A 27,983-nucleotide genomic window follows, 5' to 3' on the forward strand; every position below is an offset into this window, starting at 1 on the left:
TATCCTTCATCATTTGTATTTGACCCATTATTCAATGTGACCTGTTAGCAGCAGAGGTCGACCACCGTGCAGTGCCTGGATCTTGAGCGAGGTTTGGTCGTGAGTGTTAGTTTATTGTGGCTGTTTTAAGGTTATGGGAGAAACCTGAGCGGCCACCTGAAACCCATTCAGACACGGGGGGAACAAGCAAATGCTACTCAGCCACTGTGCCATTCTGGGCCAATAGTGCAAGGATTACTAGCTTATCATATAAGATACATGCTGCTGATTCGAGGCGCTTGTTCTCACAGGCATATTTAAATACAATGGAGATGATGTTGCTGCTGGGTTGCAGTTTTGGCCGGACCTCTCTGTGGTTTAGGTGGTGACATGGATGGAAGAATTTACAGGTCAGCAGGGCTCACAGCTGAGATTTTATGACAGAGATTTACACTGTGTGCAATTTTACAAGCGCAAGGAGGATTGTGTTAACCCTTTGCTGAGTCGAATAAAGCAGCTTATTCCCTTCTTTTGTGGTGTCCGATTTCATATTGAAGAAACGCAGGGAGCCACTCTTCTGACACCTGTATTACACCAGGAGGTTGCACTGTTGCCCAGCGCACAAGGCAATTAATCTTGTCCAATGTCAAGTGCATTGGGACCGGGGATGAAACAAAGATTTGACCTGATTGGCTATGAAAAGGTCTCACACTGGGGTCCAGTAGGGACGGGAGGCGGGTTACAGGGGAAAGCGTTTGGCACATGCAAGGACAGATGCACAAAGCTTTGATTTATCTGTCTGACTCGGGTTGTTCCCAGCGAGCCGCGCCACGGCTACACATTCACGGGTGTCCAGTATAAACACACATTAATTGGTCAATTAATTACAGGGACAAATACAGGGGGCGAGGCTTCGAGATAGGGACCGTTTTGATTGCTCGCTGGCTTTTATGGGTTGCGTACGTGTTTGTGTGCAAGCAGCTGATGTATACTCTATGTAAGACTGCTCGACACGGGGTAATGTAGGTCAATGCATCCTCAGAGCTTTGGACGGGATTGTTGCAGTTGGCCAGAGTGCAACGCCTTGTTCACATATCTACAACCTCGCGTATTCTTCCAGAGACGTTTTATTTCACGACCTTGCGATGAGGCGTGCATAAATGTCTTTGGATTCAAAACTAAAAGCGGTAGACGCAGTCATGTTACAATCTCGTACGGCCCTGTGTCCGCACCACCTCCTCGACATTACAGAGCGCAGTTTCAAAGGCATGAGAGGGTCAAAAGTGGCACTGCCGGCGTATCGTGTGTCAGATGGGGTCAGCTGAACCACAGCCACCTGACAGATAGAGGTACGTGAATGGACACGAAGTGGATGGCCTCTCTGTGACTGTGTGAGGCGCAGAGGTGTGAATTCATCCAAACAGTGGGATTGCATGCGGCTCCAAGGAGTCTTGTCATTTATGGACACACTCAAACGGCTTTTTAGATTAGCTTAAAGGCACACTGCATAACATTTTGGACTTAACTGTTGCCATCAGTACAAAGCATGCTCCTAATGAACAGCTCAACACAGAAAAGGCTATTACTGCCGTGGTTAATCAGAGAATAGATTTGGATGAGGACCTAACCTGTTTAAATCTCAAATTCTGCTAACTTTTGTCCGTCTCCATGGCGACGAGCTGGAGACGTACCCACTCCCGGTTACGTTACAGTCAAGTCTTAGATAAGTTGAGCCGCTCACAGCAAAAGCACAGTTTGTTTTGTACATTTATGAGGTATTTTTCAATGATGAAAATAAATACTTGGATTTCAGTTTCATTTATTGGGTCAAATCCTACGCGATGTGGCTTTAAGGTGCGGTCAGGGAATGCCGGAAATGTAAACATCTTTAAATAGATTGTCAAGAATTAGGAGACAATTTTAAAACTCAGCCCCAGTTTCTCAACAAATGGAGGTTCTATTTTAGGCTTAATATTCAAAACACTACTCACACTTCCATTAAAGTTTATGAACCACACATTTGCTTAAAATGAGCCCAGATGGCTTCATTAAAATGGTAGCATTGGGCGATATTGGACTATGTCTTAAAGCACAGTAAATTGATTAAATGGATCACATAAATACATGTCAGCAGTAAAACTGTTATAAACACTGTTCAGTATAATACATGTGATGAATGAAGTAGATGCTTACGTTCTTTGTTTTGTTTTGTTGTTCTTTTATAAACATGTTTTCTTGATTGACTTTTGTTTCTTAGCAGCATTTATCACATTGCTCCTGTTTTGGGGGCAACAATTAACTCATCAGTAGTTCATCGTGAGTTCATTATGAACGGGCCTCTTTAACTATACTGTTGCAGCTTTTATAAATTAAAACATTTGATGAACCTATGTTGTCTCTTTCTCTCTCTGTCTCTCTTTCTCTCTCTCTCTCTCTAGTCCTTGCCCTCTGTTTATTCCTTCAGTATTATTCATGAAAACTATTCATGAACTCACGTTAATCCGTGATGAAGTTATGATGCATGAATTCATCATGAATAAGCATTCATTGTTATTATTCCCTCATTATAAAGCATTACCTTTATTTGCCCCCACCCACAAGAAGGAGGGAGGGTGGGTTCACCTACAGTTTAGATGTCAAAAAAATGTCAAAACATTTTTCATGGAAGGTCGTGTATTGAAGTGTACATGGGGTGAAGGGCCATTGTTAATATGTGCCAAGAAGCACATATTAACAACGGTCACCAATATTTGGTGGCCGTTGTGACGGCCACCAAATATTGGTTGGAGGGCTGCATTTAGCTCCTGGGCCACACTTTGGGCACCCCTGGTCTAGACTAAGGTACTGGAAGCAATGTTTTACATCCTGTTACTGTCTGCCTTGCCTGTGACTGCCAACACTCTGACCACAAGCAATTCAAATACATGCTTTTGTGTCCACACTAATAGCATGCCTGGCAGTAGTGCAGCATCTGTGGTGATGATACACATACACTAGTGTAAGTCCTCAGCTTAATCTGCTATTCTTGGTGAGTGATAAGAAGCACAAGGCTCACAAGGGCTACAGTACTGAGCCAACAGACACCGATCTTTGTTCAGTGTATACTCTCTGACCTCAAATATTTGATTTGTAAAATGAAGCCAGCTTTATTCAAAGTAGATTTTCACCCTCTCGTATTCACTCATGGATAATGCATTAATGAAACACTCAGTATCAGTAAACATTGGATTGGAGCAATCTGCTTCAGATGAATAATACAGCCAAGTGAGGAAAAGTCAGGGCTAAAGAGCATCCATGAGGACAAACGTTTGAACAGCAGAGTAGCAGGCACCCAGCGAACACTGTACATTCAACAGATCTGTGGGAACACTGCTCATAGTTTAATATAGATTTATCATTCTCACCACATAAAAATGCAAATTCACATAATATCATCAGGCTCTTCCTCTAGCTCCTCAGGAGTTGTTAAAGTCAATGAGCTCTTAAAACTTCAGTGATGCCGTGTTGCAGACGTAACTGTTATAATAAGCTGTCAGAAGCTCTCTTGGGACTGCCTTGACTTAGTTTTTATAGTAAGCCACTGTCTGCATTTCCTGTGTTCGCCCTGAGCTCTGCTGTTTGCACACTGTTGGAGGAAAGCAGTCAAGGCTGCAGGAATAGCTTCATAATGGTTATTTTCCTCAATAATATGCTACGTTCTCGGGCTGGGTACCCTTGTAATACCACCTGTGTCCCTTTGTGTCTTGTGGCTGTTGAGAGGAGGCGTAATGTGCTGTGAAAATTATTGTCACCTCACTTTGTACTGATTCCACTTCCTCTTCTCTCGTCTCTGTAAGCCCACTACAGAAAAATACCCTTTATGGTGTGCACAGCCTAATTGCCAGACTGCCTAATTAGGGATATTACCCAACACACATCTTACATTCATGGGTTGAGGACATCCATACTCTCTGAGAGTATGTCTCTTTGTTGGCCCTGTCCCCCACGCTCTCTAACATTTATGATGAAGCTAGTTTGCCATCTAGTGGTGCTCGCTGAAGTAACAATTTTGTCACAGCCCCTGACTGAGTGTCTATGAGGTAAACCTTTACGGAGACATTTAGCAAAGACAGGTATGGGTGCAGATATAGGCAGTTGAGCTTGACTTAATTCAGCTTCAGTGTCAGTCTTTCTTGATAACTGCCTGAATATTAAGATGGCTGCAAGTTAAAGGGTGCATTGTGTGCCACTCAGAATGGTGAAAATACTAAGCTGCATTTGAGCCCCTGCCAGGCAGCTGTCGGCTTTGCCGTTCTCTTCCTGCCCTGGCCGTTCCTCTTTCCCTCAGTAAACAACTGGAACAAATCCTATTTTATTAAGGCTTTTACTAAATGCAAGAGATCTCTGCAAGCTCCAATGCCCAGGCTTTTGGCGAGAATTTGCACAGTGCTGAGGTGGCATCGTCTAGGGCTCTGGGAGGTCTGAAAAGTGCGCTCTTTGTCTCTAATGAGATGTTTAATCAGAAGCAGGTGCCTCTGTGTTTTGTGACATTTCATACGTGCTTTATTATCAATATTAGTTCCGGGTGCATCCATGCGCTGTTGTGACACAGGCAAACGGGTTTGTTGAACACTTGACAACTGTGCCATATGAAGCTGCTTAACTGGTGTAAATCCACTGGATTTCTCCTCTTTTCACCAGATGAGTCTCTGACGGCCACATGCAGCTGTGGCCCGATGTGCAGTTATGTGTATGTGCATGGAAAAGTGCTTACCATATGGGGATATAACTTTGTTCCTATCGTGCGTTCAATTAATGGACAATAAATCAGTATTAAAATTCAGCTGATTTATGCCTGTAACAGGGCAAACATGGGTTACACAAAACACATGAACAGGATTAAATGCTGGCTGCAAATATGTTGACATTTAGAACAAGTTTGTACTTTAATGTTCCCTGTCTTCCTGGCCATTATGGCTCATGGTGACAACTTTAAAATGAGAATGAGAAAAGAAATTACATGGGGGAGTGTTTGACATTTTACAATTAATTACAGAATAAATTAGCTTTTGTGGGAAGTCAGAATAATTGTGTGCATTTTGTTTGAACCTGGATACAATAACTGCTGCTGCGGGGCTGGGCTTGATCAGATATATTGCACGACAGAGTAGAACAGAGATTTTGTCCTTGTCAATTCTTTGTACATGTGTATCCAGCCCATCGTTCAAATGAAGACACGTGATTACTGAAGGATTCATATTTAATACAAGTCATGTGAGCCTATTGACACATAGCTGATACAGGGAGCATCATCCAGCATGCCGTCTCCAGTCCACAAATGTGACATCACAATTTTTTAACTGATATGGATGGTCTGTTTGGATTATTGTTGCATAATGGTATACCAATCATGTTGTTCTGTCAATTTGTTGTTTTGCATGTTTTGATGCAGTTTTCATTTCTTGAACAAACACAGCTGCAGACTATGAGGAAGGTCGTCGGATCCCATTAAACGTCATTGAACAACAGTCTCAGGTGGCCTCAGTGCCTGTCCCCTGGGGAGACAACAGACTCTAGTCAGGCAGAAAGAGTGGGAGTGGCATTCAAGTTTTCACTCAAGAAAAGGTCATCTCTCCCATAAGCTACATAACACCAACTGGGCACAGCCCTGTCAGATATTCCCTTCAGGTCAACAAGCATCTGTGTCATGAAATAGATATGTGGAAAACAGAGCTCTGAATCATAGTTTTGGTACACACTCATGGTCTGCTTTTTCAAATACAATCTGAAATCTATAAGAGCAGTAACATCTTTTACCGTCTAGGTTTGGTCCCGCGGTGTCCATTCAGAAGTCTCCTTCAGCTTATCTGCTGACCCTGCTCGACAGGGGCATTTGTCAGGTGGATTATGAGGATTCTTGATGCTATATCGGCTTTATCGTTGGAAAAATGTGGCACATTTGACATTCTTTGTTTCCCTCTGCTGTGTTATACCAGTGCAGTGGATGGACATGTGTCAGACGTTTGGAATAAGGATTATGGAATATTCATAAACAAATACTTCTGCTGTGTGTTACTGCCAGTGGTGACTTCGCTGTAAGATTGAGGTTTGTGTTGCAGCAATGAGAAGATGTTCCCTTTTGCACTTTACAACTCAGTGCAGAGTCAGAGTCGGAAGAAGCTGGCATCCATGTGGATTAAGTCAGAAGTTCAGAAAATACTGTCAATCTCCTAAGACCCTCTCCTTGCCTCAAACCCACTGCAACCTCTATCCTGCTGTACAGCAGACGCAATTCTTACAGCATTCCATGGGACTTTAATAAAAAAAAGAATTTGGAAAGTTGCTGAAAATGTTATCATAAGTGATCTGCTAACATTCTGTTTGATGTTGCAAAGACATTTCAGCATTGCGTTAAAATTATGCTTTTAGAGGAATACATATTTTACACTTTCATTTGTTAAAATTGTTGAATAACCAACTATTTTTCCAGGTCAGGGTTTTGTGAAAATTCACTTCTTTCATTTGTCCCCTTCTTCTAAAGACATACATGTGTTGTGTGCATTGATTTTGTGAATCAATCAATCAATCAATCAATCAATCAATCAATCAATCAATCAATCAATCAATCAATCAATCAATCAATCAATCAATCAATCAATCAATCAATCGATGAGAGTGTGAATGGGTGAGTGGTTCCTTGATCTGATGTGCTTTGGATAAAAGCACTATATGAGTTGAGATCATTTACCATTTGACCATGAACATGTACAATCGGGGAATCCTTCAGCCAGGTGGCTCCACATCTTTCCCCTGCTGCATTGAAGGATGGGTCAAATGCAGAGAATGATTTTCTCTACAGAAATCAATAAAGTATACCTTAACCTTATGTCACTGTATCAAATGCCTGTTTGAATACGTATGTTTTTAGCCAGTGATGCACATTTTCAGAGAACAGCTTGTTCAAGTCAGGGCCCTGCACCTGACAAAGTGTGATCTGTGTACTGTACACCATGAATGAATGTGGAAGTGATTTGTTTGTCAGTATCCACTGTGTATACCACCTATTGCCCATAAATATTAAAGGGGATTGAGGTGATGTTAAAAATCCAATCCATACAGACAGACTGAAAAAGTAATTACGATTACTATTTTTGTCAGCACTACAACAATACACATAGAAAGTTAATTTATGCTGCATTCAAGTGATTTTTTGAGTTTCAACCTGCAAATTTCCAACTTGGAATTCTCGGAAACTCGAGTTAAAGAAACTTCATTATGGCTCCCTGCGTTAGTAGTAAATGAAACACCTGACTACATTTCATTTGTATTTTTTTTTTTTTTTTTACATGTCTTGTGTACTTCTTTTAGCTGTCCACTGCTGCTTGCCTGCTGCATGTCACCCAGCTCGTGCAGCAGATGAGCCTTTATACTCAATACAAAACCTGCTGTTTTCTCTGTGATGCTAATGTTGCTAGCAATCACCACGGGCTAATGACGACAAGAGCAAACTGTGCTCTCTAATAGACTTGTAAAATGATTGTTCATGTTCATCATCACACAATTTGGGTGATTAAAATAAGTTAATTAGGTCCACATTTTGGAAGTCCAGTGAATGAAAACACTTAACACGTCTTAACACAACAGGTTGACATTTCAGTGTTAATCTAAGCCCTTTGACAGTGACAGGAGGCTTTCCCCCAGATTTGAAAGTAGTCGTGTGTGTTAATAGGCTATTAGTCACCAATTTAGTATGCTGGTGGGTATAGTTTTTGTCATGTGAAATAAATAATGTTTTTTTCTTGTTTCAAGTCAAGATAAATAGAGTGATGTAATGTGTGTGTGTGTGTGTGTGTGTGTGTGTGTGTGTGTGTGTGTGTGTGTGTGTGTGTGTGTGTGTGTGTGTGTGTGTGTGTGTACATATTTTGACGTGGTACTTTCTGTACTCTACGCACCCTGCTTCAGTTCTGGAATGTCAAAGCTATACATGTGACTTGATATTCAGAGTATCTTTTTTTCTGCTACGGCCAAACATAAGTGTGAATATGTTAAGTCTAACCATCCCATCTTTCATTCACTCCTAAAGCCTGTTCATTTCCTACTCCCACTCTGTCCTGTCGTCTGCCTCCTCCTCTCATCCCTTGTTTCCTTCCCTTGCCTCCTCTCTAATCTACTGCAATGACCTGAAGGGGGGCTTCACGCTGCAGAGCTCAAATAATAATCAAGCACTAGGATGTTGTCAAATTTATAGGACACACAGTGTAGCTTAGCAACAGAGATGGCTGGGGTGATGCGACAGGCAACAAAAAGTTTGGGGGAGAAGGAAATGGGGTGTGACGAAAGATGGCAGTCGGGGAAGAATGTAAAGCAAATATAGTAGATTGTGAAAAAGAAAAGCATTCAGTGGTGCAGTGCAGCTGTGTTCTACGTATTGCAATTAAATTTGCAATTTATATTTTGCAATCCAGACCAGTCTTAGGCAGGTACTCCCTCTTTGGTTAGTTGCAACATTGCTTAACAATCATTCAATCTCATGTTGATAAATGGCCTAAATTTATACAGAACCTTTCCACCTACATTAACCACTCAAAGCGCTTTTCCTTTAGGAAACCACTTACCCATTCACACATCACTGTACACAGACAATGGAGGTAAAGTGGAGCCCAGATTTGTACATCCAACCTTTTTTTTTTTTTTTCATATAAATTGACCGTTATTTCATATCAATTGAATTGAGATTTACTCAGTAAAACCCGTTGGCTACAACAACAAAAAAGGTTTTCATCAAAATATAATCGGGCAAAATGCTCATATTTTACAAAATTTTTGGTCTGCGTTTTCTGTTCTGACTTGTTGCCTGGATACAATGTATCTAACCCACAGTTCCTTTCTGATACCCTGTTCCTGTGGCGTTTTCATGATGTTGAACAAGATTTGGCTTAGATAATAATAATAATAATAATAATAATAATGCATCGGTTTTATATAGCGCTTTTCTGGACACTCAAAGACGCTTTACATTGCATTATTCATTCACTCCATACTTGGTGGTGGTAAGCTACTATTGTAGCCACAGCTGCCCTGGGGTAGACTGACAGAAGCGAGGCAACCAGTCTGCGCCGCATCGGCCCCTCCGACCACCACCAACCACTCACTCACACACTACATTCGCTAGGCTTCCTGGTGTTACCAAACGGTCTCCCATCCAAGTACCGACCAGGCCCTTCCCTGCTTAGCTTCCAAGGTCTGACGGGATTGGGCATCGCAAAGGCGGTATGGCCACAAGATCCACAGATCTTACAGTGTGACCCTATTTTTACTGACTACTCATCTTTTAAGCACAACCTTGGCAGTTGTTCAAAGCATACAATATTGTTTACCCCCCCAATAAGTAGAGAAGATGAACTTACAGTATGTGTGATGCTGTGATTGGCTAAGCTGTACATGAGGATGTAAATTAACGTGCTCCTCAAGAGTTAAAAGTGATTTAAGGGCAAAAGCACATTGATACTAAACAAGCCTGCATAATTCATGGCATGTTTGGAATAATAGGATATGAAATATTCATTAGAGAAATCACTTGCCCGTGTATCTGTTTTAGAGTTCAGAGGAGAAAGGGCAGCAGCAAGGGCCAAGGCCAAAACAAGCGTTCACCTGTTTGTGCAAATGTGGCAGTGATCCTTTGTCAACCCATTCATTATCCAAACGCTTTGTGATGCTTCTCCTTTTGCAAATTAGTCTGTTTTCAATTTACATCCAGCCCCAGTACTACTACCACAACAGTCCGTCAGCCATGTGAGTGCTCCTTCAGTGCCTTTAAGGTAACCAGCCTCAATTAAATCTGAAAAAAAGCCAATGCACTGGAATGTCATTTGAAGCTAAAAAGGGCTTTTAAGATTTCTGAAGGTTTTGTTCCCTTTCACTGATGTTTTTTGACGTCCCTTTCTGACATTTTCATAAAGAAGCCCTTGAATGTGTTCCCCATTAAGACTTGCACTTGCTTAAAGCTGCATTAGCACAGATGATCAAAAGATAGAGGCCAAGGCTGACTTCATACAGTAGACAAAATGGGTAACATCCAGGGAGAAGGTATATCGCACATCCCAGCCACATTGCAGCTTTATTAGGGGGGCAATACCGTACCATGCTAGTTGCCCTGGCTGCAAACATACCGACAGATGATTAAAAAGTCGTAGTTTCATCTTTTGCCTTTGTTGCAGGCAAAAGTGTCAATTTCGCCCCAGTTAATCAAAGAGTGCACATACGGCATGTCGGAGGCGAGGGGGCGTTGCTTTGCGAATGTTCTTCTTCTTCTTTTTGCAGCTGAGAGTGATGATCCTTTGGCTCCCGAAAGATTCAGGCCTGATGCTGGGGAGGGAGGAAGTGTGCGCTTCATGTGGCATTCAGGGCATGTACAGTATAGAGAGGAGAGTAATTAGTGTATAGGGCAATGAAACTCCTATGAGATGTCATCTTTCTTTCTGGCTTTGAAAATAAATCTATAATGGCGGGATCTGTACAGTGTATTGGTCCATAAGGGAGGAGCATAACCTCAGACTCCCCCCGATAAAAAGAGAAAAAAGTTGATGCAAAATAACAATATATTCCAGGTGTGGTGCTATTTCAACCCCCTGGAACGTTACCCCCTACTTTCCCCAATTCTATAACTTGCCTTACCTGATGTTTAAACAAAGTTAAATACCTAATGCATGTTTAGGGCTGGCTATTGTTAATTTTTTTCCTATACTGGTACTTTAATGATATTTGGTTTTTCGATACCGATACATGAACGGAATTATTTGTCATTTAGAACCATAAAACAGATCAATAATGTCCCTTTTTCTTCCAATGAATTTCTTTTGCATTTGTACATTTTTTTCCCCATATTTAATTTGTTTTTTGTACATTTTTTCCGAATTTCTTTTCCCAATTTTCCCAAATTTTTTCTTCGTTTAACGGTACTCGGCCCAGTGCGTGTGTCCAATTTATTTTACATTTAGTTTATTTATTTATCTATATGGAATAAGAGTTGTTATCAATTTTGGCATTACATAAAAGAACTGTCTGGGCCGTCTGCGGTTTCAGAATATTAGCATCGCCTAATCGAGTTGCTTCTGGAGGCCGTGTGAAAACTAATTCCACTCAGAGCCCATGATGCTTTGCCAGCTTATAGGATATCTATAAGGACGTCCGCAAGAGCCTTATCCTCTTTTCTCACTTCTTGATGTAAATCTTCCCAACTTGTACACATCGTATTACACAGACAAGATGTCCGCGCATTTTTAAGACTCGCAAGGATCCTGTATTCAGATGGTGACCTCCTTTTAGTTGGACCGTGTATCCGCTGCAATTGTACACTTGATTCTTTGCACTTTGATTGATGTAGCCAGGAACTCGTGCAACTAGGGAAGATGCAGTAAACCTGAGCGGAGAACAAAGAGTAGTGGGCCACACGGGGCGCAGCAATTAAGCTGTTTTCTAGTTGTTAATTAAAAGCAAATTAGAGCTTGCGACAGGAGCGAGTGTCTAAGCCGTAATTGCTGCCAGTGTGTATGTACCCAGGCAAGCCACACCTGTTGTTGCGGCTGTATCTTCACGCTCTCATCACAGCGTCGTGTTTCTTTCTACCGCAGGGACGCAGAAGAAAGGCTGGGGAGCCCGGGCCCAGAGGCATGCCTGTAAGTCATTTAAGCCACCACTGATTTATAAATGTAACCACCAGTGGGAAATCTGCATCTCTGTGTCATCTCATTACAAGGCGTAATTGGTGTTTGGTGTTTCTGCTAATCCAATCAAAAACACTAACATGTTTATAATTTTACTGACAGGCATGCTGTTTCTCCTAATGATTTTAAACTTTAAAACAGAGCCATAGGAATTACTGGAGCAAAAAAGGAAGCATAATGAGACAACATAAAACAGAAAATACTAAAAATATCAAAGCATAAGTATGGTGATAGCTAAGGTGATAACATTGCTTATGGCATGGCAACATATAAACAGGCAGCAACCTCCCTCTCTCTTGGTACAGTCGCATTTTTTTTGCCTTTTTCTGCGAACTGCATTTGTGGTTTCTGTGTTCCACCTTGTTTTACTGGATATTTGTGTGCGTCTTTGCCGTGTTTTTATGAGGTTTGAAGGATTTTTTTTACTGCAAAGTGTCCATTATGGTCCTGAAGAAAGCAGCTTTTTAAAAGTAAACAACTAGCTTATAGGCTAAAACCATTTGAGACCTACAAATGTCTTCTTCTGAGACACTGAAGAAGCACCAAGAGCTCCCCACACCTGCAGCACAGTGGAGGCGTCAGAAGAGGCGCTACAGGAAATAAAAAAGGGACAAACGAGGAGATGTCCGGGCGAGACTCATAGCTAAGCCACTGTTCTGGCTAATGGACGTTCACTGGAGAATAAAACAGATTAACTGCTAAACTCTTCCCAGAAGAAGGTGAAACACTATTTCATTGTATGCTTGTACAATGATAAATATAGCACTTACTTATTTAGTTCCAACCAAAACATCAACTAGAAAACCCCACCCAGACATGAAGAGAATTACTTGATTATGTCACCTGTCACCACCTATGAATCTTTTGCTATTAACAATAACTACTTTTAACCATCATGCTAAGATAATGTATTATTAATAATATATAAATAACTGAAGCTATAAGCTATAAAATGGAGTTTTTTTTTTTCCGCTCTAATCCCATGCAAAATATATATTGACCCGTTCAAACTGTCCCTTATATTCTCCCGCAGGCCCACTGCTATTGTCAGCGCTCCAAACCACAAGGGCTGTATTAAGGTTGCGCTGTATTGATGAGAGGGACAAGTCTGCCTATAAGCCCTGTTGGTTTCTTGAGTTATGGTCCTTCTCCTCGGGGTCCGGCGTGTTCCGAGACACGGTGGGACTGTTGAAGTGAAGTGACCCAAGCGCTAAAGGGCACAAACACCTCCATGCGTTAAGCCAGAGACAGCTTGTCAGGCTCCAAACCGCGCCGATGTCAGGAGAAAACAAGGAGCGTTTAGGCATCAAATAGTCTGACTGTCCAATTATTTTCATGCTCTGTTGGCCTGATTACGCTTTTGATCACGACATAAGGATTCTCCATTTCCATTCTGTAAGACTTCTGACAGTTACCAACGGTTACTAAGAGCTATTGCTGTCAGGTGGAGGAGCCAGCTCCGCCATAGCCAAAAAGACAAGGAGTGGCATTAGCAAATGGTAGTGTTTCTATGATACCCTTAATACACGCCAGCCTTTCATCCATCCACTTTCATTGGCATTTTTAAGTCTTCAGTTTTGCTGAGGTGAGGATCTGCAGGACAGCATCGTCTATTCAAGACACACGCCAGGGCATTGCTTTGTCTATTGGCAGCAGGTCAGCCAACCAAGCTGAAGGAGAGGTAGTGCTTTTACAAGGAAAGATTGGCTTTGACGTAGGACAAGAAGCTTCGAATGTGACAAAGCAATTAGGAGATGGCTAAAAACATTAAAGCACACTCACAGAGGAAATATGACTATTACCACATTGAATAGCTGTCAGTTCATTAAAGGCACATGGAAACATACAATTCAATCCATATGCCATTGTGTAATATAACGCCACATGTAAAACTCATCCTAAACGTCTGGCACTGACTGTGAAAATCACAGGCTCCACAATGTTTCACATCACATAGCTTGAATTGATTTATTCCATATCTTATTCTTATAACAATGTAATTTCATGTGTTTTTCTTGTGCTGTTTGCATGTGTATGAAGACTTATTTAAGTCATTTGAATATACAACTTCTGAATGATTTTTATCTGAGGCTCCCGGTGGGGTCTTTGCATTGCTCTGGACTTGGTATTGGCTAGTTTAAAACAATGCAATTACATTAATCAAAAAGTAGCATAAGAATTACACACTGCGTTAGAAAAAAGAATCAGGAAAAAGAAAAAAATATAGGGTTCTGAGCATTACTAAGAAGCCTTTGAACTGTGTGTTGATTGCGTCATTTTTCTTATACAAAACCAGACTATTCATTGATTGTAATTGCACGGACCTGCGGGAAAAGCGATGACATCAAGGTTCAGCTAAAATCATTGTTCATCTCCAAACAAAAAACCTAGCGACATGCAGCATATAAAGTACATTCAGGCCGTCTCTGCCGTTTGATAAACTGTCCCAGAGACGCACTTCCAGCAAGGGTGAGCTGTCAGCGTGATTGAGCAGTGTTCATTCAGAAAGTCCTCCAAATCGGCACCAACTTTAATCATCTATAGTACAGTGTGTTGGAGGCACTCACACAATCTGTACTCAAGTAGAACTACTCCAACTTCAAAATATTAGCGGTACTTTTAGAATGATCTATAAAGCTATTGGGTTTTAAACAGCTACAGCAATTTAGAGTTGACATATTATGCAATGTTTCAAGTCAACACAAGTAACACTTTTAGGGTTCCTATACCATTTTTTCCAATCCGATGTAATGCCTATATGCACAGGGTAGCTGCCGATACAAATGCCAGTCCAATACTAAGTGTGTGAAGAAAACAACTGCCTATAACCTGTATAAAGATGCAAAATCCAAAAGCACATGGCTTATTACTGTATATGTGATAAACCAAGTCTGTGCTGCTGCTTGATCTCCAAAAGTTCAAATTCCACTCTGAAGACAAAATGAAGGCATCAAGGAATTAACACAAATAGTTTTTCTTGTGTGTGTGCAATCCAAAAGACTTTTCAAAACCTTTGTTGTTTGAAAAAGTTTCTAGTCTAGTTCTCCCTCCTTTTAGTTGGTTTCCCCATTGATTGACACTGCAGAATCACTTATCTCCCTTATTGGCTGCAGCACATTTCACTCAGTTGTATCCGACCTAAGTGATGTATTTTATCCCAGCCCGAGCCTCCTGCCGCGCACACAGCATGACTCAGAGCTCTCACTCCAGACAGACAGATGGTCATTACGCACCGTGCTTTGTAAAAATAAAAAATAAAACGGGCTCAGCAATCATTTTCATGAAACCCAGGGGTGCTGTAGCTCACCGGAGGCACTTGAAATACGCTACGTAAAAAAAAAAAAAATCCTTCAACACGGACCTGTACCAGCCTCCTACTGTTCATCTACGAACTTGTATTCTCTTAGAGCGGCAAACCACCACCCACCAGGCCCCCGGTGGCCCACTTGTGAACGCGCTGGGAGTGAAAGCTATTGTGCGGTGGACAACCTATTGACCGCAGCTGTTGGTTTGATGTATAGGTGCGTGGCTGCTCTGTGGTGTCGGCTGAGGATGCAGAGGTCCTCCTGCTCTCCCCGTGCCCCGAGGAGGAGGAAGGAGAGGCGTCAGCACTGGCAACCTTGGAAAAGCAAAGTTATCTTTATTAGGACGTAGAATATACTTTGAAAACAAATGGGACTTCAGGATACAGTGCTATATAACGGAAATATGAGTGTGGTTGTGGTGACGAATAGTTTGCCCTTGCAATACCAACATGAGGACTCGCCAAGACAGGGGGGAGCAAGTTTGAGCCTCGATCAGAAGTGGAAGAACTACAAAGCAATAATAGAATGGCGTTGTTAACATTACGCCTAAGTATTAAGGTTTAACTTACCGTATTAAATGATTATATGTAAGTGTATTTAAACTAATCCTAATTACGATTTACAGTAGATAACTGAAAAAAGGGGCATAGTGTATTCTCCGCTAATTATTGTCCAGGTTGTACAAATAATGATGCACTTTTCCACTAACGTTACAAAAATCTGACTTTTGCTTGGTCTTAGGGTTTACTTAGTAGCAGATCACTGTTTTACCAATGCCATCTCTCCCAAACCAATGTTTCTTCACTAAAATATCTTACTTTCCTCGTGAGATAATTGGGTGAAAATTCCAACCCCCCCTTTTGCTATGAAAATCTAACAACAGTTAGATCTAACAAAGTTGTCACTTTGAAACCATATATTTAAAAGGCCAGTGTCTTAGTTGTTTTTCAAAGACAATTATTGAGCATGTAATTATCCACAAAAAAGTAGTCCCTCATCCACTCTGTTATTTGTTGCTAAATTATGGCTCTAGGTTGATGTCGCAATGCTGCCACTCTGCAAGAGACCTTTTCCAGTTCTCCAGTTTTGTTTTGTTTTGATCATTTTAGTCCTGTAATTTCAGACTTGTAGAATGAGCTGTTTCTTAAGGTTGCCTGGGGCCACACTAAGGTACAATTTACTCTAACTTGTGGCATTTTCCAGCACTTTCATAAATGATTTCAGCTATTAACAAAGGCTACGAGCAGACATTAAATCCCCGGAGAATTCACATTTCATTATATTACTTTTTAAAAAGCAGACTTCCTGTAATGCCTCAACTAACTCAATAGTGCAATGCAGCGCAATGCCAGGCAAGAACATCACCTGCAGAGAGAACATGACAAACACCGTGTTCCACCTCAGACAATAGCTCATTTGTTTTAAAGAGTAAAGAGACAACAAATGACACCTAAACCTAGACTGATGTCAGACTAAACCAGGTTTAATCCAGAACAAGGCCCAATCTGTCTGATATTAATTATCAGTCATATTTTGTTGCACATATGGCCTACATGATCCAATCTGGACTTGCTTATCTGTTTGTCTTTGTAAATTGTTTTTGAAGACAGAATCATGGTGTTGATACCATTGTTTTATTCTAAATTAAAAACACTCATTGTATCACTAACCTTTCTGTAAAATAATTATTTGTGGGAAAAAAGGTAATATCACCAATGACATTGATACAGTTATAAGTCATACCCGTTCGAATACCAGCTTTTCAGATATTTAGAACAAACAAACATTAATTTAGGCAATACATTGGTTATTAGTATTTTTAACCTCCATAATACTGATGTGAATCAAAATCCCAGATTGACTCTAGGTTTAAAAAGGCTTAAACTGGGTATTAACAAAACTTAACTATAACAGAGGCTTAAGTGTAATACTTAACCAAGTTTAATCCAGTGTAAAACGTTTGCAAACCAGTTAAACCAGGTTAAGAACAAGGTTGAAATGAGAAATTAATATTGCTCAAGCAAGATGATTGTTATTTTAAATCAGTCATGGCCTCCATCACCCCGCAGATTATTATTATACATTTTGAAGACAAGCAAACTCTCCCGGCGTCTCTCATAATTACTTATTTAAACCTGTCGTACAGCAGCAGGTCTGGGCTATTGTTTTATGGACGCGAGACAATGTAAGCGAAAGAAATTAAACCATCAGGCTGGGAAAGTAACACTTTCCGTGGGCAGTAATTATTGAGCAGCATTAGGGATTGTCACCACTTCTCACTTGCCTACCCCTTGTGCATTTTTTAAAGGCTGGGCTAAACACTAGACAGCTTGTTCCAAACTGTTAACATCTGTGTAAAACGATGCGCTCTCACTCACGCAAATGAATGTTTAAAGGAAAAGGCAAATTGCACAGTGTTACGGCTGCAATAATGATAAAAACAAGTCACATTTATATATAGTGCGTCTCTACCTCTACTGGGCGCTCAAGGCTCTTCATGTCAAGAAACCAGTCACATGAAGGAACCATTCCACTCACACATCGGTAGGCAGCCATGGCAGGTAAAGTGTCTTGCCCAAGGGCACAGCCCCTGGTAGTTCTTAAACACATATTCATGCATCCCCTGCATTGTTAGAAATGCATGAGGAGAACAGCACAAAAGAAAATTTAATTCATTTCTCTGAAAGGTGCATTATGCAACTTTTTATGCGAAAAAAAAAGTTGATATTTGTGCGTATTTGACCTTGTAGTGACCCAGTGGCTGTATGAGTGGTCAGCATGGTACCTTTACATTCAATCAAGGTGGTCTCTACACCGCTCCAGGATAAATTGTTTGGAAGGTTTTTTTGGTGAGAGGGTCCATCAGCAGTGAAAACCTCCCAAACAATTGATCCTGGAGCGTCCTAGAGACCACTGTGATGGAAAGTAAAGGCGCAATGTTGACCCCTCATACAGCCGCTGGGTCACTACAAGGTCAAATACACACAAATATCAGCTTTTTTTCCTGCATAAAATGTTGTATAATGCACGTTTAAAGTGGACATACTGTGTCATACTTATAGGGCTGAAAAACAGACCTAAAACATCATTTTGGGTGCCTCAGAAATGATATTTTATGCTTTGTAATTTTAAATGATGGCTCTTTAAGAATCAGATAGAAACAATAAAATACAGGCTGGTGAAGATCTTGACTGGGGCTCCCCCTGGTGGCAGCTGTAGTAATAACTTTAAAAATAAAAAGTTCAGATTGATATACGGCCCTGTTAACAACTTCAACATGGCGTGATAAACACACGCCTTTGAGACCTGATGTTGGATTACGGGCTTTAAATACTGTATATGTGCTGCGGGCGATACATTTGAGTTGTTTCGTCAAAACAGTAATCAAATTGGACTCATCAAGCTTCTGTAGAATGCCTTGGAAAGGCACGCTACTGATTGCTCCCGAGCTGTAAAAAAACCTTGCAATATTTTTAGTTGTTGTTGCTGGATATTCCTCCTTCATTTTGTGATACATTTGCAACATAACGTGTGCAACTCTACACAGTGTGCTGTTGTTGAGAAGCTTTATGTTCTCATCATGAATCATGTCTCCGTAGCTGTAGCTCTCCTCCTGACACACAGATGACAGTGAGATGCAGGTATTGATGGAAAGCAGGGTACAGACCGGCCCTAATTGCAGTTTGATGACAAGAGGTGCTTGAAGAAATGCACAGGTCTTTGCCTCTCCATTTCACGTAAATATAGCCATAATCTGGGCAAACACCATCAGAGCCACAGTTAATCTTATGTGAAGGGTTTATTAACTTGTTTTATACCCCTCTGCCAATTATTTGACTTTGAAGGATCTGTCATGGAGATGTGAAACGATAATAAAGACCGATATTTATCCTCCTGAGTCTACGCTGGAGTGTTGTTTTTGCTCCACCGTTGGTTGAGACATAAATCATTCGACTATTTTCAATGCCCTTTTAGGCCTTGTTTGTTGCGTGAACCTGCAGTGTTGCATCAGGGCAACACTCTAAAAGACAATTAAATTCTGCAGTGAAACGTGATGTTATTTCCAGCTGCACTTTCTAAGGGAATTAACAAACCTACTGCTTCTGCATAGAAAATATCCCCGGGGTAAAAGTAAACAAATGAAGTCATATTAAAGTATTAGCGGGTTCTAGGGGTGTAACGGTACGCTAAAATTGTATTCGGTTCGGTTCACGGTTTTGGAGGGCTCGGTTCGGTTAATTTTCGGTACAAATAAATAAGAACTAACACAATTTTTCTTTTGAAAAGCTGCCAATACACAATAGAATTCTTGCATAAAATAAATAAAAGCGACCCCCTGTGTGAGGACCACTAACCACTAAACCACTGTGAGACTGGGATTTAGGACTACTACTAGTCTATTTCCCTTTTTAAAATTGTAAATGGCAAATGGTCCCATTCTCTCACCTCTGGTCCCTGACCCACAGATTGGGAACCACTGATTTAAAACTAACTGAAACCTGCTCCTGACTGTTGTCTCTGTCTTACCGCTGAGAATTAGTCTGTGAGTCGCACAACCCGTTTTAGATTGTGCACATTCAGAGAACCAGAGTTACTGTAAGTAACTGCGCTCGTGAGAACCATGTGGATTCAACTCAACAAAAAGGGCACGGAGAACGGCTTTACTCTCGTCTACTCGCCAAAAACTACTGTCCGGATACTCTAGACTCACCAGACACAATAAGATGAGAGTTTAAATGAGAGTGAGGCCCAGAGTCCGCGCAGAGAAAACATGAGAGCTGCGCCCGGACACGGGTGACATGATGCAGCCGCGGAGGAGCCGCGCATAAGGCGAAGCGAGCACCGGGAAACAGACGGCCGAGCGGGACACAAGCGGAGAAGCACTCGCGCTTTGGAAGAGACAGGGGGAAGGCGGTCGGTCTCTCCTGCTCATTCACTTCACCAGACTACTCCGTTTTGGTTTTATATGTGGCGAAGTAGGCGGAGAGTGAGTGCGCGCTGGAAGAGCCTGTCCCGTAACAATGCGTTGATTAATCAGTGAAGCAACACTACGCACCTTGCGTAGTTTGCGTATAGGAAGAAACGGCTCTGAGCGCTGGTATAACTTTTTGGCTGAAGTGCGGACGTGATGGGATATTGTAGCGAGGCTCAAGACTTTTAATCAAATACTTAAAGCCAGCGCCTTCAACGACTGCAGTTTCTCCGTTTCTCTCAGCTACTCATGCAGCTTCAATAGCGTCCGTGCGGAAACTCGCGTAGGAACTTTGTTCCGCGGCACTTAATATGACGCTAATAATAAATTTACATTATTTAATGAAATAATACACCGAAACGGTACGCAAGTGGACCGAACCGAACAGGCCGAACCGAAACGGTTCAATACATCCCCGTGAACCGTTACACCCCTAGCGGGTTCTCATGAAAATATACATCTTAAAAATGTCGTTCCAGTCATAGCACCAGCAAAGTCTCACATCACTACTTGCTCTATTGTTACTACCCTTTATCTCTCGACTCTCTCAACTGAAACTATTGCACTTTCTATAAGCCTGTAAGTCGGTTTACTTCACACAGAAATGATTCAGGTGAACGCAGCACTATAGGCTACTGTAACTTTGTTAAACCTTGTTTCATGTGACTCATTAGAGCCACGATACTGTTAAAACTCTGATGGGCTCTCATGTGGTTGATAAAGCCGCACAGAATTCAATTAGCGCTCAAAGTCAATTTTTACTAGTCCCTCCTCCCCAACTCAAATATTAATAGGACAATCCATCTGTTCGCGCATGGCAGCAGCTCTACCAGGCTTAATAACTGCTCATCATTTGAACGAGGAAACGGTGACTTATATCTCATTAAAGCAACGTATGACAATGGTTGTCGTTAGAGAAACTGATTACGAAGGGGAGGGGCTCTGAGTAAATATCAATTATTGTCTGTTGGGATGCACGCGCGGATGAGGGGTGTCTAAATACAACTGCGTCGCCGCTCTGTCTTCTCAGATTGCCTAACAGATGCTCCATGATATCGCTGCTCTGAGTAACTCAAGCATTCCCTACAAATCTCCACACGCGTCAGGGGAGGCCACAATAAGCTTTGATGAACGGCCCACTTGTTCCTCTCGTTCTCACGCACATAATGGCTGGAAATGTGGAGGAAAGATCCCATGACGGCTCAGGTTTATTAAACATGTCAGAAGTTGTCAAGTAAGATGTTGAACTGATTATCCTGTATAGTGAGTGGAATTAAAATCGAGGTAGGCTGTGTACGTGGGATGAAGAGTGTTGACCTATTGTACTTGCAGTTTAGTGGCTGTAATTTCCTTTCTCTTTCAATTTGGCGTAACCAATGCACTTCGCGACAGTAAGTTTCCTTTTATACAGGCTAGTGCAAAGGCCTGTGACCTATTGTGGCACTTTTCTTGTGGCTTTTTTTTTTTTTTTTTTTTTTGCATGTATTCAATGTATTCACATTTTGTTCACAAAATATGTAGAATATGCTCATTGATGTCTCCCCCTTCACTGTTATTTTAGGATTTGTGACCCAGTAGAGCTGCATTGATTTAGGTGAATTTGACACTTGTGAGAACACTGACTTACATTTGTATTATGAAAGCTTTGGTGGAGGCAAGCTTCTATTTAGCCACAGCTGCCCTGGGTAAGACACCACCGATCACTCATTCATGCACCATGTTCATGCACAATCAAGGCAGGGGGAAGTATTTTCACAAAGTTCACAAGAACAGCATGCACCGGTTACTTATCATGTGGCTTTTTTGGCATATGATGTAACAAAGCAACATGTCTGTTATTTTCTATCTCAATGCTTATTCTATTCTATAAGAATTTATTTGGAATGTACGGTATACAATGCATTGCATTTGGGTCATTTGAAACCTTCATTATACATTGCTGCAAATTCTCTGAAGAAATCTTGTAATGGTCTTTCTAAAATAACTTACTATCAACAAAAAACGACTGCACGCCAAGACACAGTTTGTTTGTACAATGATTGTTCTATTTCTGGTGTGCTCTAAAATGCTGCCTCCTTCCTCTATAAACAAAACCCAAACTAATGGTAAACACATGCAGTGAATGTGTGTATTTGGTGATACGGCAAGGCTTTACAGTGCTGTTTACATAGTTTCCTCTACAGAGCTGACAGAAGGGCCACTCTCTGTTAGCACGGAGCAGAACTCAGCCGCAGTCATAAAGTGCCATCTTTTGGTAGACAGAGGAATATTTTTTTTCAGGAAATACAGTGTAGTGAAAGTGGTGCAGTGCAACAGCTGGAGGCTTCGGATCTTCACTGCTGAGCGAAGGATCACGTTTCGCAAAGCCACATTGTCTTCTTTTTGATCACTGTTCAAGCCATCTTTTCTCTTTCTTTTTTTTTTTAAACAAAATTCACGTGCTTCATGTGATATTTCCCAAGACGGGCGTGCAAATTGTTGTCAGTTTGATTAAAAAAAAGATGTGTATCTTGGTGGAAATTTCTCGATTGCGATCTGGAGAGCAGTCTTCTCTTTGTCGAATCACAATGACTGGATGGTGTGATTCATTGGTTGGTCATTTCTTTTCAGATTGCTCAGTGTAATTACCAATAATAGGTTATTCAGGGACAGGTAGATTAGTGTCAAGTGTATAGGAAATCTCACATTCTCAGGCAGATTCATTTTTGCCCACTCTGTGTAATAGATTATTTGTCCATCATGGCGCTCGGTAGAAAGTGAAATATTAGTCAGCCAAAATTGGTGCAAGCTGAAGTGCTACGAACAGGAAAGGGTCGAATTGGAGTTGAGGAATTTTGACATGCAGCACACCTTTTGTTTATGGCACTGCATCTTACACACGCGGTCACGGTGTTACGTCCAGGCTTTGGTAAAGGACATTTTTTATATGCACCTCTATGCTTTGCTGTGTCTCCTTGTTGTCACTCACTGTTGCGTCCATGCACTTGCAGGGGGAGAAGGGTGAGTCCGGAGTCCCGGGAGAGAGCGGGGAGAGAGGAGAAACGGTTCGTATTTTCCAGCAGTGACATTTTACTGTGTGCCATTGTCCCACACAGTCATTAACCAGAGTCCCCACTCCTCCCCACAGGGTCAGCCAGGTATCGACGGAGCCCCCGGGATGAAAGGACAAAAAGTAAGTCACATCAATGTCAAGTGTCACCTACCATGATTTCCCCTCTGTCAGCGCGCTCTCGTGTGAGTGCACACCACACACAGAGGTACAGGGGTAGCACAGTTCAAGCGCTATATAATTGGCAGCATATAGAGGCCAGACCTTTAGGGGTTGTTATTTCCCAGTTCTGCTCATCCTTGAAAGCTTTTGGAATCACTACAAGAACCAAAATAGTAAACAACAAAACAGCTAGGAATATCACTGGATACTCAAACTAGATAACATGAAAAACGAAAAAACCCTGCCTACGTTTTGCTTATTATTCAGGAGGCTTTGACAATTGTGTGTTTGACGCTATTGTTGAGCTGGTATAAGTTTTTATAAAGAAGTTTAAATAATATAAATAAAGATATAGGACCCAATCTTGTGTTTCTAAATGCAGACTAAAGCATAACATTTGCGGCCAATGACAATGTTATGTACAACAGCCTTTTTCCTCCAACCAGACTCCGTGACCGTGTAGGGGAGAGGGGTTGTGGGGGTGAACATGTGCTTTTGTTTTGGTCACGTTAAATCAATTACGGCCGAGTGAGTGCCGACCCATGCCACAGTGGGACCGGCTGTGGGCGACATCTCTTTCTCTCGGGAAACTTGTGAGAACCTATAATGCTTAAAGGAATAGGCCACCATTTTTCCATACTGAGATATGTTTTTACATTAGCTTAGACGAGTTGATGCGTAACTGTCTGGTCATTGTGCGTGCGCTCAGTCACGCAAATGTTGTTAGCGTTCAGCCTCTCCCAGCATAGGTATAGCTCCAAACTGGGGTGAAGTTAGAAGCTACCAAGCTGTTCCACGTTACGCATCAACTTGTCTAAGCTCAGGTGAGAACATATCTCAGTATGTGAAAACAGTGGCCTATTCCTTTAAAGGGACTATTGGTAGTATAAAACATTTTAAATTAAGTATTTTCCTCCCCCTACATGATCCAGCAATGTCCTAATGTGTAGAATGAGCTCAGACCTATTCACCACAACTGCCTCTAAAATCCTGCACTGTCACTCAAAAAGGTGTTAATTCGGGTCCGAATATAGAACCTGCAGTTACGCATAAGACCTGAGGTGGCAGTAGTGAGTATAAAATGGCCAATTTGCATCTTGTCCCTTTAAGGAAGAACACAAGGCAGTGCGATGTAAAAAAGGGAATGAATGTGAAGCTGCCATCAAAGCACCGCTCTGAGTGCAGCTTCAGTCAACCTCTTCTCTTTTTATAAGCGACGCCCTTTCACAAGTGGCGCAGGCACATAACACAACAGCTGTACCACTCGGAAAGCAACCATCGCGTTTAGAATTTGCGTTGCCAGGAACAAGATCTGGCCCATAGTCTATAAACATTTTTTGTTCTCTATGTACATTATTTGTTACTTGGATATTAGAATGCATATTGGGAAATGTACCAAACTTTTCAAGAAATTATTACACTCGCTTGTCATTGTACATTCCGTAATTTCTTTTATAACTTTTATAACTAACTGAAAGAAGTGCGCTGATCCAAGAATTGCATAGTTTTCCTTTTGCATTAATTCTTAACAGTGCAACAGAGGAAGAAAGCATATTTTAAGCTCTTTGTCTCTTTGCAAAGTCACATATATAACTTTTGTAGTGAATAATGCATGATGGAAGCACTGTAACACCATTTAATGCCCCCATGTGGTGCCAAAAGCGTGTCCATGAAACATTATTAAGATAAGTGACATTACTGTTCTGCTATTGTTTGTTGCTACACACACTACGGCTCCATGTGTTAGCAAAGCCATAGTGAGAGAATGGAAGTGTGGCTTGTGAATTATGAATGGGAGACTGAAGGCTGCAAAACGCAATGCATCACAATTAAGAGCCTCCCAAAGTTCCCCGCAGCCCTCACTATATCCATTATAAAAGGCTATAAAGCGTATAAGTGTATGCACAAACCAATTAAGGGCTGCAACTTACTGCACGCTGCCCATGAACGCTCTCTGTTTGTGTTCCTTTTCATCCCACTCATCTCATGGTCTGTGTCATAATTGCCGGCGCTACAGTAGGCATGGCAGGGTAATTTTATCTATGGGGCACATTTCAAGTTAAAAAAACAACTCAACATGCTAGCAGATTGCATTATAACCATAGACTGTAGAAAATAATGGATGTCTTATGCTCACTCCTCTCCGTTTACCAGAATGACCACGGCCGTGGGGCAATTCATGGCGGATTTACAGGCTCCCCCTCCCCAGCTCTGACGAAGCATGTTCCTAAAAAGGACATACGGGCGGGATTTTCACCGTAGACTCGGCCCCTGCGTGACGTGTAGCTCGCGCTGCTCCAATGCTAACAGTCCGAGCCTCGTTAAATACGAGATTTCAAAAAATCATATTACGAAAACCAGCCTGGTTTCATATATTGTTATTAACCCAGCGTTATCTCAGGAGGAAGATCTAGCCTAGTCTAGCGTTGAAACAATTGAAACCAGGCTTTAAAGTAGTTTTTAACGTGTCTAAAGTCCAATGCTTTTCAATGGGGGCCTAGCGGCGATATGGAGGTACTGCAGCAACGGCGGAGCAATGGCGGCCCCCACGTTTGTGGTCAAAAAGCAGGGCAGCCAGCGGCCATTGATTATAACACAAGTCTGGCATTATTCTTTCCATCTATTTTGAAGCTTTGAAAACAACCAAACAGCAGATCTTTGATGTTTCTGAAGAAAACCCCAAACAGATTTTTGTTTTTGTTTACAAGCGTTTTGTATGACGTGACCACTGACTCGTGAGGTAGAAGTTGTAGTAGTACATCCAAGGTTTGGTGGCTTTTTTCAGTGGTTCTCAGATTGAGTTACATGATCTCGGGCTTCTTGACCTCGTACTCAGGGTCATTTGAAATTAGGGCTGCTCGATTATTGAAAAAATAATAATCACGATTATTTTAGTCATAATTGAAACATGATTATTCAAACGATTATTTGTTGCCGTTGAAAAAAAGTCTATCTTTATTCTATTTATTTATTAATCAAAAAACGATACTGAATATGTTCTGTTTTCTGAACAGTCATAAAAGCAAAAATGATTTCATGCTTGTATGCTTCGATTGAGGAGAGGTCTCTATTTCACACTTGCCCCCTGCTGGCCAGCCCTCACACCTGCACAAGCAAACTGAGCAGCGTGGCCTGATGACATCATCACATAGAGCTGTTTCTTTTTTGAATAATCCAAAACATTTTTATTTTTATTTTTTTGATTATGCTATTTTTAAATCGTTCTGTGTACTAATCAAAATCGTAATTGAATTTCAATTAATTGCACTGCCCTATTTGAAATGTGAAATGATTGTATTTCTGCTCTAGTTGTGGATTTAAGTTCTGGTTTAGATCTTTAGTCCTGATTTGATCATGACCTAGACCTGGTGGTGCTTGAAAGGCCAATTATTTCATGATGTGGAACGTGGTGTGAACCACTGGGCGAGGTGTGAACCTTCAAAGGTGATTCATGTAGAGCCGGCACAAGTTTGTGTGGTCACATCCAACTGCGCTCAAAAATCCAAATTGCTGGTGAAGTTATTTGTGTTACCTCTACTAGAAAAAATGGAAGGCACAAAGATAAATGTGATACTTGACGGTTGTTGGTTGTGATTATGCTGCAACTAAAAAGTCTTGGAGGTTCATCATGACCACCTTTTTTCCCCAATGAGCTATTTGTATTATATATTTTCATGTTTCCTTCTTCCTCCAGGGAGATGTGGGTCTGCCCGGTCCTCCTGGTCCTGTAAGTACACCACACACTTTCATTTTAATGAGTTTGTTAAAAATTAGCTGTCATCGGCGCAATGAAAATGACAAGGAACAACAAATGAATGATAATGTTGTTTGTCAAACTGCTCTGCACTAGACACTTTACACCTGATAGATGGAAAGACTGGAACAGATTTGCGATGTTTACTTTTTTGTGTTGCACCTCAACAATTGATCTCCATAGTAATTTCCATCTCAGCCAACTCCTGTGATTTCCCAAAACATGCCCATTTCTTCTTATATTTCTTGTCATGCATCTACAGTAGACTGAATTGAACTTGCATGAAGGCATTTGCATACAGTTTTAGTTCTGCTCCAAAATTAGAAATCATGCTGAAATGTTTCCAGTTGAAGTCTGTGGGTCGTGATTTCCGGCGTATCTTTCCTCAAATTAACCCATTTGCTACAGCCATTAGTCAGTGATGTTCTGATCCTTCTGTCATAAACAGCAGAAGATTTTAGTTTGAAATATTTGGCGCATAACTCAGAAATGGAAAATCTCCTTCAGTGCGATTATTGATAACAGCCTGCCTTAACAGCTTGTCTCTGGTGCTGTGTTGAGGGTGACATGTTGTAGGTGGGTTAGTGATTACAGAAATGATTGTCTAGACATTTAAGAAGTAGAAAGAAAAAAACTCTGCTGGGGTGCGATAATTACTCCCAGAGGAACAACGGGGATAGCCAATCTTTTCCCTCAAATAAAACAAAGTGGCATGAAAAAAACAGCTGTCATGAAGTTTGCAGGCTGACATGCGGATGACTTGGGTTTAATGGGTTTTGCTCCGCTGCCTATTTAGACTCTGAAGGTTTAAGACGCAAGCTTGGAAACACTTCGATGGCTTTCCGTCCTAATCTAATTCTTGTTAGCGGCTTATTCAAAGGGATGACAAGTTGGGAATCAGACAAGTTAATTAGAACGTTGAACACATGTCAATCAACACAAAATCGCCTCAAGCAGGTGGGCTTGTCTGTTTTGTTACCAGTTTCCAAATGGATAGAAAATTGCTTAGGGAATAGGGAGCGTTTATTCCCACGATAGAGCACATTTTATGAAAATTATT

At 41.3% G+C, this 27,983-nt stretch overlaps 1 protein-coding gene across 1 annotated transcript in view; it reads left to right on the forward strand.

Moving 5' to 3' along the window:
- The window catches only part of LOC306965605 (uncharacterized protein), a 111,256-nt gene that overhangs the window by 45,340 nt on the left and 37,933 nt on the right, over nucleotides 1-27,983 (forward strand). Inside the window, exons 13-16 of the mRNA XM_079560119.1 lie at nucleotides 11,589-11,633; nucleotides 22,949-23,002; nucleotides 23,086-23,130; nucleotides 26,864-26,896. Coding sequence (XP_079416245.1) covers nucleotides 11,589-11,633; nucleotides 22,949-23,002; nucleotides 23,086-23,130; nucleotides 26,864-26,896 — 177 coding nt within the window. The remainder of the gene's footprint in view (nucleotides 1-11,588; nucleotides 11,634-22,948; nucleotides 23,003-23,085; nucleotides 23,131-26,863; nucleotides 26,897-27,983) is intronic.

Source organism: Gobius niger (genome assembly GCF_951799975.1).
Source record: "Gobius niger genome assembly, chromosome: 7".
Classification (NCBI taxonomy): domain Eukaryota; kingdom Metazoa; phylum Chordata; class Actinopteri; order Gobiiformes; family Gobiidae; genus Gobius; species Gobius niger.